At 44.6% G+C, this 10000-nt stretch overlaps 3 protein-coding genes across 6 annotated transcripts in view; all 3 read left to right on the plus strand.

Moving 5' to 3' along the window:
• The window catches only part of LOC310725675 (microtubule-associated protein 1S-like), a 9969-nt gene extending 5472 nt beyond the window's left edge, over positions 1-4497 (plus strand). For all 3 annotated transcript variants that reach the window (XM_083540683.1, XM_083540682.1, XM_083540684.1), the window contains 3 exons: positions 1-2036; positions 2125-2330; positions 2527-4497. The exon at positions 1-2036 is cut by the window's left edge and continues 1079 nt beyond it. In XM_083540683.1, the coding sequence (XP_083396809.1) occupies positions 1-2036; positions 2125-2330; positions 2527-2682 (2398 nt within the window). In that variant the 3' untranslated portion in view covers positions 2683-4497. The remainder of the gene's footprint in view (positions 2037-2124; positions 2331-2526) is intronic.
• Positions 4498-5357: 860 nt separating this feature from the next.
• Positions 5358-9088, plus strand: LOC310725697 (peroxisomal biogenesis factor 19-like). Of its 2 annotated transcripts, XM_083540720.1 has the most exons (8): positions 5358-5503; positions 6695-6777; positions 6917-7079; positions 7170-7255; positions 7376-7549; positions 8042-8200; positions 8306-8350; positions 8480-9088. In XM_083540720.1, exons 1-8 carry the CDS (start codon positions 5413-5415, stop codon positions 8555-8557), a joined length of 879 nt encoding a protein of 292 aa, XP_083396846.1. In that variant the 5' UTR covers positions 5358-5412; the 3' UTR covers positions 8558-9088. The 2 variants fall into 2 exon arrangements, with proteins under 2 accessions (XP_083396846.1, XP_083396847.1); XM_083540721.1 differs by lacking the exon at positions 8306-8350 and having other exon boundaries at positions 8390-8504.
• A 643-nt stretch (positions 9089-9731) lies between these two features.
• The window catches only part of LOC310725680 (coatomer subunit alpha), a 15561-nt gene continuing 15292 nt past the window's right edge, over positions 9732-10000 (plus strand). The window contains exon 1 of the mRNA XM_083540691.1: positions 9732-9942. Coding sequence (XP_083396817.1) covers positions 9903-9942 — 40 coding nt within the window. The 5' untranslated portion in view covers positions 9732-9902. The remainder of the gene's footprint in view (positions 9943-10000) is intronic.

Consider the following 10000-nt stretch of genomic DNA (forward strand, 5'->3'; position numbering starts at 1 on the left):
TGGCACCAAAGAATCCAGGACGAGCAGTACCCCAGCCAAGGAGAAACCCATCCGTGCTTATCCAGAGCCAAAAGACCAGGTCAAGGTCAAGACTTTGAATGGTGAAGAAAAACCAAAGTCTGTGGAAAATGCTGTCAGGCCTAAACTCAACAAAACCGTTGCAAGGAAGGAGTCTTTTAAAGGTAACAAAAAAGATGAAAGAAGCAGCTTGTTGGCAGCCAAAAAACAGGAACCTGGACAGAGGAAAATGACAGGTAAAAAGGATTCCCCTTTAAACAAACAGAATAACAATGAAAAGACTGAAGACAGAAAAAACAGTTTGATGGGGAAAGAGGCAAAGAAAATGGCTCCAAGGTCTACATCTCCTCCTGCAGACCCAAATAAATCCATGAAGAATGAAACAAAAGTAAACAAAGCGAGTGAGGACAGAGTGAAAAACAACAAATCGACAAAGGAACAGCAAAACCAGAAGCTTTGTACTGACGTTGGGGATCCAAAACACTCAGAGGTCTCTTCACCCGAGGATTTGACGGCAGAGTTTCTGGAGCTGAAGCAAGAACAATCACATGAATTGTGTGTTAAAACTAAAACTCCTGACATTGTGTCAAAGAAGGAATCAGGAAGTGAAGATGAACCAAAAAACAACTGTGTAGAGGACCTTCAAAATCCAGGCATGTCCACAGAGGCTTCTGTAATTGTCAAGACTCCGAAAAGTGAACGCAGTGTAAATCTGGACCTCACACCCACCGAGTTTCACTGGATAGATGGAGCAATGAGGGACAATCCACCCAAAAGTGTGCAGGACGAAGTCTGCATTAGCGCTGATGAGAAGACTTTGGAGTTCAGTTCTCCAAGATCTGGTCCAAACAGCGCCGGCCATACACCATACCACCTTTCTCCTGAGGAGATTTGGAACTCCAGAGACCGCAGCAGCTTAGCGGCCAAGATGTGCTTGGGATCAGACAGCCAACAAGGCGGATCATGTAAGACTTCAGAGTCTGGATGTCCTAGAAGTACTCAAGAAAGCAACTCAAGTTCTTCAAAGGAGAAGCACTCCAGTTTCCTGTCTCTGAGCTCTTTCAAGGACATTATGCCTGATATCTCACCCACAATGACTACCACCACCCACTCCATGCCTGCCGAAGTTAGCTCACCACAGTCCACTGAGGTTGACGAGTCCTTATCGATGTCCTTCGAGCAGGTGCTTCCTACGGTCAGCGAATCCACAAATGAGGACGAGATGTCCTATTCTAACGGACACTATACAGATCCTGACTTCAAAGTAGGAATGTCATTGTCTTTAAATGTGGCACATACCAAGAGGGTGATGAACGATCCCCCAGATGGACGTCCTTCTGGACCGCAGAGTCTGATGTTTGATGCTCCACATGATGTTGACCTTTGTTTGGTTTCTCCTTGTGAATTTAAACATTTCAAACCGCTAGAGACAGATCACCACACCCTTTCACCTGGACTTATGGCTACCAGCCCTCATGACTTCTCAGATGACAGCGATCAGTCACAGGAAGTGGTGAAGCCCTTAAACCAGGCATTTTTAAGCAGCAAGCCCACTCACCCCACACAGGAAACTCCTCTTACCTCTGCTAGTGACTACTTTCCCACTGCCTCAGACTCTGACCCTCAGCCTGGTCTGGAGGAATGCTCTTCTATCACTGCAGATGGTGCGTTAGATTCTGATGAGGAAGCGGCTGTTCAATGCTCCTCTGAGAACTTGAACCTGAATAATTCACCTCTTCAGGATCCTCTTCCTGTTCCTCTCAAAGACTATCCTCCTCTTCCCGCCCAACCTGGTGCGTGCATGCCCGATCCTGGGAAACTCGAGAAAACAGGTGCAAAGAAAAAGAAGACAACTGCAGTTACTCAAAGGCTAAGTGCATCTAGCACTTCAACACAAGCAAGCAAGACCAGAACAGGAAGTCAGAGTGGATCAGTTTGGAGTGTGAGGTCAAATTCTACCGTAGACGCTCCAGTACCACGTTCTTCAAATCTCAGTGCAAAAAGACCAACCAGTGCAGGTGGTACATGTTTACAGTCAGTATGTTTCCAGTCAAATTCAAATAGAAGGAAATTAGTCTAACAAGTTTACTCCCCAATCACCTGCAGGAATCAAGAGCATCACCTCTGTGTATCTGGACCTGGCGTACCTCCCGTCTGGAAACGCAGCATCCACTATCGATGTAGAGTTCTTCTGCCGTTTGCGATCATCCTGCTACATTATAAGTGGCGATGACGCTGTGAAAGAAGCCACGATGAGACCCATTCTGGATGCTTTATTGGACGGAAAGTCTGTTTGGCCTGAAGATGTGCCGGTAAGTTACACTTTAAGCATTCCATCATTCCTTATCTACAGGTGAGACAGGCAATAAGAATTATGAGAACATCCATTATGAGGGACAGCCACCAAACGAGACATACCAGCCCATTAGAGAGCCAGCCAGTAGGTAAGCCAGCCAGGAGGGTTAAGGATACACGTTTATCTCAGTGTATGTCTTTTTCTGACCGCAGGTCACGTTAATACCCACATTTGAGTCAATGATGATGCACGAGTGGTACCATCAGACCCAGGAGAGGCAGCAGCAGCTGGGCATCACGGTTCTGGGGAGCAACAGCACAGTGGCCATGCAGGAGGAAACTTTCCCCGCCTGTAAAGTGGAGTTCTGATACACAGTGATGTAATGACAGGAAGAGTGGGCGGGGCTTAACACATTTGATTAAAAAAGAAAAAGAAAAAAGCCTAAAATACATAAGCATATAGTGTTTTGGTAGTATAATACACACTAACACACACACTAACACACACACACACACACACACACACACACACACACACACACACTAAATCACCTCGTTAAGGGCGACTTAATGGGCTGATCAGGTTTTAACAAACACTAATGTACACTAACACACTCATCACAATCTTGTCTAATTAGAATTTATTCTGTGGGTTCTGTGTGGTTCAGGGTTTCGATGACTAGTGAGTGCAATAAGTAGGGATGAGTTTGACGGTTTGGGATGGAGCCTTGGTTTTATTATGTACGCTAGAAAGAGATATATGTAAGAATTGGGTTCTAGCTATCAAACAAACTTAACGAAGTACACTAACTAGGGTCAATTCCTGATGTACAACCAAGAAGAAAAGCCAGGAAGTAGAACACAGGAAGTAGAACACAGGAAGTAGGAGGTTTTTGATCATTCATTATGACATGTCGCTGTGTGTCCGTCACATTTATTCAAACTGGACCCTCTCACTGCTGTACTGAACACGTGCAGTGTGTGTAGGAGTGTGTGCACATGCTCTTCCCTGCATGTGGTTACGGTTTGTTTATATTAAAACAGGTGTGAAATAAAGCGCACGAGTATAATTCGGACGATGAAGCTGAAGTGTAGAAGTAGATGTAGAGAGGAAGGATGCGCATGTGTGAGATATAGATATAGAAATAAAGCCATACAGAATATCATTATTCAGAATGAAAAAAATAATCTTCAAGCAGGAAGTTCTCATATGTCCTCCATGTCACTGAACCCGGCTTGTGTGTGAGGCGTGCAGTTCACGTGCATTACATCCACATGGGAAAGGGAATTGTTCTAAACAGATCCAAAAATGTTTCCTTTTACCTGTTTTTACTCCTGGTGTTTTTGTTGTGCCGTTTTTACGTTTAGAACATGTATTGCGCAGTTTCGAAAGATTTCACTCTCTAACACTGTAATAACATTGTCATGTCGATTGTTTTTATCAGTTGGAGTTAGTTACTGTATTAACCTTAATTCCATTATGTTTATGTAACTTACACTCAGGCTAGGTCTCATTGTGCACATAAAAATTTATGCAAATGAGCCTGCATCCAGCCAATCAGACAAAAGTTTTAAATATCACTTTAACATATTCACACCATTTATTACAACACAATACTATCAAACCCGTAGAGTTTTACTGTAATTGGAATTATTTACATCACATACTAACAATTTAGCATGCTAATCAGACTGAGCACTTGCTCGTGTTATCTAGATAATGCAGCGTAGATAATGTTTCAGATACTTCCATATTGTTTATGTTCCCTGCCCATGTGATCACACTATCAGTAACATTACAGAAACATCTGAGCTGAGGTACGTATTTGGACATCTGGCGACTTGCTGGTCACTTAGTGTGTTAGCTAGCTAGATCATGTTAGCTAGGGTTCTTTTAACTTGTAGACTTTTTAACATTAAAATGAGATTGCTGTGAGTAATGAAAGAGCAGTTGTGTGTGATTGAGCAGTGTGTTGGAGCAGGACTCAGAAAGCACTTAGAAACACTGAAATGTTGAAATGAAGTAAATTGTAAATGAGGAGCGAGTTCACGTCCTGTGATGTAATTCTGCTGAAACACAGGATTTTATTAAACAAGCAACAGCAGTGAGACCAGCGGAATGTGTGTAATATAAAATTGAAAAGACTATGATATGGATTTGTTATTAAAATTCAAATGTGAAACAGTTTTGCGGTGTGTGATGTCACTTTTTTCTTTTCAAATAAAATTGCATTTTGATCGGAAAGTCAAAACTCAGTCTTAACATGGAATCCATCTGAACGCGTGTCGTTTGTAAATGATGACCACATGCCTAATATTGTGTTGGTCCCCTTTTTGCTGCTAAAACATTCGTGACCAATCGATCATCAACATCATGAACTTCTTCAGCAGTTTGAGCTACAGGAGCTCGTCTGTTGGACCGGACCACACGTGATCCTCGTCCCCCACGACCCTGTTGCTGGTTCACCACTGTTCCTTCCTTGGAGCAGTTCTGATTGATTCTGACCACTGCAGACCAGGAACATTCCACAAGAGCTGCAGTTTTGGAGACGCTCTGACCCAGACGTCTAGACGTCACAATTTGTCAAACTGCTCAAATCCTTACACTCGCCCATTTTTCCTGCTTCTAACATCAAGTTTGAGGACAAAATGTTCACCTGCTGCCTAATAAATAAATCCACCCACTAACAGGAGCCATGATGAAGATCATCAGTCTATAATGTCATAATGTTATGCCTGATCAGTGTCTATGCTTTAATATTTATAATTATTTGTAAAAAATAGTTTGAAAAAGAAGAAGTTGTGGAGATCCTTCATTCCAAAATATTTGCTTTATTTATTTTACCTGTTTTAATAAGCAAATAAAGAAAACTGATACGTCATTATTTTTTGTAATTGATAGAAATTCTAATCACATTATTACTAAATTGGAGGTTTATTATTTATCTGTGATACTGTACAATAATTTTTACATAAATATCCATAATCATCTTCAGCTAGTCGCAAAAACAAAAAAGCGAGAGCCTCTGCGGGTCACGTGGCCACTGCGTCATCACTCCGCGACACCCAGGCCTGTCACTAGTCAGTGCAGACAGAGAGATGGCGTCGCAGTCGGAGCAGAAGCCTGCAGGCGCAGACGCAGGAGCAGGAGCAGGAGCAGGAGACGCAGAACTGGATGAATTATTGGACAGTAAGGTTTGCTATCAGACCTGATGTGGTGTGTGTTTTTACGCTTTACTGAGCGAATGAAGCCGTAGATCGGATGCTCCAGGAGCAGGAACCTGTATAAGTTGTGCATGCTGGTGTGGAGTGATCTCACTGCAGAATTCTCCTTCTGTAAACATTATCAACATCGTGTACATGACAAGAACCTGCACTTCCTCTACTTCATAATTAATACAACAATCAACATCACTTTCAACACTTTTCTTCATTCTGCATTTTATATGATTTGGACAAATGTAGTGTTTAAGCAGATAAAGAGATGATCTGTCCTTCATGTGTGTGTGTGTGTGTGTGTGTGTGTGTGTGTGTGTGTGTGCGCGCGCGCGCGCGCGTATGTAAATGTAAGAGCTGTCAAATGTAATGCTTTTACGCAAACTGTTAAAAAGTAAAAGAGGCGAAATTAAAACCTTCAACGCAACACACATGCACAATTTCTTTACTCAGATATAAAGAAAAATAATAAACTTCACCGTCACTAAACATTTGTTTTACTGATGTGCCAAGTCTCAAAAGAAGCACCAAAATCCGCCATGATGCGCAAATCCCGCAATCAAACCCGTCCGTGTGGAAACAGCAAAAGTTCAGTTTGGTGTCTTGATGATTTACTTCATTTAAAACACCACAATAACTTTAAATCATTTACAACAATATTTTATTTTCAAATAAATAAGTGCACGTGTGAACACACACTTTCTCAGAGCAGTTTGTAGATTTTCTGCACCACAAACACACACCAGATAGTCTCTGATTGGGCAGTGCACGTGTGGCGTGTGTGGTCACGTGCGGCGTGGAGACCAGGTGAAGGTGGACGCTGAGCAGATCGACACTGAACCGGTGTCTGAAAACCGCTACTGCTGTTAGATGGTGATATTTGAGCTTTAAGATCACTGACGCTGAGCAGAGGAACTGTGTAACATTCACTCAATTACAGTTCTACATCACGTGATCAATCTGTAACATCTCACCGGTTCCACGTGGAAGAGAGACGACAGGCGACGGTTCAACAGACATTTTCTTTTATCTTTCATCCACTTTTGCTCACCGCTTTCCTTTTTCTCATACTCTTACTCACTCTTTCTCTCTCTCTCACTCTCTCTCTTTTACACTCTCTCTCTCTCACTCTCACTCTTTCTCACTCACTCTCTCTCTTTCTCAGGTGCTCTGGATGACTTTGAGAAGACAAATGTTCCTCGAACTCCTCCTGAAGCTCCCAGTGCAGAAGCGAAGACGGAGCAGAAGGTTTTTTTGATTCTCAACCTGCCACTGTTACACTTCCTGTGATTAACATTTTCATATCATAATGTTCCTGTGTGTGTGTGTGTGTGTGTGTGTGTGTGTGTGTGTGTGTGTGTGTGTGTGTGTGTGTGTGTGTGGGTAGCTGCCTCTGCTGGAGGACAGTCAGTTCTTTGAGTCTCTGTTTGAAGGAGAGATGGCTCAGCAGGCGAAGGAGGAGTGGGAGAGAGCGATGGCTGAGCTAGCACAGGAAGAACCCGAGTTGATCCAGCAGTTCCATAAACTGTCCGAGGCTGCGGGGAAAGTGGGTACGTCAGCGTGACCTACATCTTTTTCCATCATCATCATCATCATCACACAAATGGTTAAAGTACTGTTCTGAATGTGGTGATGTGCAGGTACTGATGCTGCTTCTCAGCAAGAGTTCACGTCCTGTCTGAAGGACACGCTGAGCGGTCTGGCCAAAAACGCTGATAACCTCCAGGTAATCAAACACACTGAGCTCCAACAGCAGCAACTTCACCTCCAACACATTCACTAAAACACTACTCTCTCTGTGTGTGTGTGTGTGTGTGTGTGCGTGTGCGTGTGTGCGCGAGATCAGGCCACCGGATTGGCCGGAGAAGATCTGGCTAAAACGTTAGAAGGGCTGGGATTGGATGAGAACAGTGAAGGGGGCGGGGAAGATGGAACGATTCTCCCCATCATGCATTCTATCATGCAGAACCTTCTGTCCAAAGATGTGCTGTATCCATCACTCAAGGAGATCACAGAGAAGGTGAGGTTCACCCTGAGTCAGGGAGAGGGGCGGGGCCAGGGGTGGAGTCAGGGGCAGGGCAACTGCAGTAGAGTTTGTTGACATTTTATGATGCAAGAAATTATGAGACTTTCTTTCTCAAGCCCCTCCTCTTTCCCTCAGGCCACACCCACTTTCATCAGTTTCTGCTGTATTTTGATTTGATGGAAACTTTATTAATGTCTCTCTTCTTTCCTCCTCCACTGCCCCCCTTCCCCTCCCCTCCTCCTCCACTGCCCCCCCCCTCCCCTCCCCTCCTTCTCCACTGCCCCCCCCTCCCCTCCCCTCCTTCTCCACTGCCCCCCCCTCCCCTCCCCTCCTTCTCCACTGCCCCCCTCCCCTCCTTCTCCTCTGCTGATCCCCCTCCCCTCCTCCTCCTCCATCTCTGCTGATCCCCCTCCCCTCCCCCTCCTCCTCCTCTGCTGATCCCCCCCCCCCTCCTCCTCCTCTGCTGCCCCCTGGTGTATCTGTCAGTACCCCGAGTGGTTGGACAGTAACAGACCGTCTCTCTCAGTGGAGGACGTACAGCGCTACGAGCAGCAGCACAGGATTATGGGAGAAATCTGCAGCCTGTTCGAGAGGGATGGAGACACCCAGAGCAGCTTTGAGAAGATTCTGGAGCTCATGCAAAAGGTACAGAGATGTTCCCCATGTCCTTGTCCTGCTGATAGAGGAGTTTGTTAACACTGTGTGTGTGTGTGTGTGTGTGTGTGTGTGTGTGTGTGTGTGTTTACCCAGCTGCAGGATCTTGGTCACCCTCCGAAGGAATTAGCTGGAGAAACGGTGAGTTTTTGAAGTTCTCTCTCTGTCTCTTCGTTGTAGTTTTAGAAGATTCTGAGTTGTGGAACCTGCATGTGGAGAAGAACATCTCTGTGACTCGTGTCAGTGTTTTTATACTGTGTTTCCCTTCAGCCTCCTGGACTGAACTTTGATCCGGAGTCTCTTCAACTTCCTGGAGTCGCAGGGGCGGAGCAGTGCTCAGTCATGTGACCTGAGTGAGGCGGAGATGTGTGTGTGTGTGTGTGTGTGTGTGTGAGTGTACAGATAGTTAACCTGTAGGAATGCCCTTAATCCCACAGAATAGTAAATCAACGGTTATGTATGTAGTGTTAGCGTTAATAAACAGAATTCTGTTGTGAAATGAACAGTTTCTTTATCCGGGATGTTTAAATGCAAATCAGGAAATAGCGCTGAAAAAAACACCGTACGGTGGAAGTCACATGACCAGATGATGTGGGTGGAATGTGCTGTTAAACCTCCGTCCACTGTGAGGCGACACTCCTGTCTCTAAGGTGCAGTTTCAGATTCCAGTTTTATATCTTCAGGATTCAGAAAATTCACAACACTAACAAATAATGGAGCCTTGTGTGTGTGTGTGTGTGTGTGTGTGTGTGTGTGTGTGTGTGTGTGTGTGTGTGTGTGTGTGTGTGAGGGAGATTCTATTCCTTTATTAATTGTATAAAATGTGATTTATTTCTCTGTAATGTTTGGAATAATTAAAAGTGGACTGTAAGTGTTTCAGCTCCTGTGTCATGTGTTTGTGATCCTGAAGCTCATCATCTCATCTTCAGAAGCTCACACTTCTAACTAAGCAACTGTTTATCCTCCTGATCTTCTCCTGCTCCTGATCTTTCCCTGCTCCTGACCTTCTCCTGCTCCTGACCTTCTCCTGCTACTGATCTTCTCCTGCTCCTGATCTGCTCCTGATCTTCTCCTACTCCTGACCTTCTCCTGCTCCTGATCTTCTTCTGCTCCTGTTCTTCTTCTGCTCCTGATCTTCTTCTGCTCCTGACCTTCTCAGATGGTCTACAGCTGTGTATAAGCTGTAAAAATGTGAGGTGAAGCAGTGTAATGATCTGATCAGCACAGTGAGTGGTGTGTTGGTGTTCACACACTGTTCATGTTATTAAAAGTATTTAAAATCATTTATATCTTTGATTCTGGAAGAAGTCAGGAATATTTTACTGCTCTTTTAAATGGAAAAATAAATAATACACAGATGTGCACACGTCATCATCCAGAGCTCCAGCAAGCAGGACGGGGTTTTGTCTCTGCTCCTCCTTCTCCACCTTCACCTGTTCCTTTCCTGCTCTTCCTCCCCTTCTGTTTCCCCTCTCTGCGCATGCGCGCCTTCTCCGGCCCTCCGCAGCGACGTGGAGCTTTCTCCGTCACATTCCGAACACTGAAAAAACTTTATTAGTCTCCGTTCCGAGAACACTTTATTATCAGTAGACGTGTCAGCTGTGAGGGAGAGAGAGAGAGAGAGAGAGAGAGAGTTCACTCCGTTCATCATTTCTTTACACCAGGATCGAATTGTTGGATCAGACACGCAAAGATGTTAACCAAATTCGAGACCAAATCGGCTCGCGTCAAAGGTAAAACACACACACACACACACAGCTAGCAAACGGAACTAGCCGGAGTTAGCATGCT

This window comes from Silurus aristotelis (genome assembly GCF_946808225.1).
Source record: "Silurus aristotelis genome assembly, chromosome: 5".
Classification (NCBI taxonomy): Eukaryota; Metazoa; Chordata; class Actinopteri; order Siluriformes; family Siluridae; genus Silurus; species Silurus aristotelis.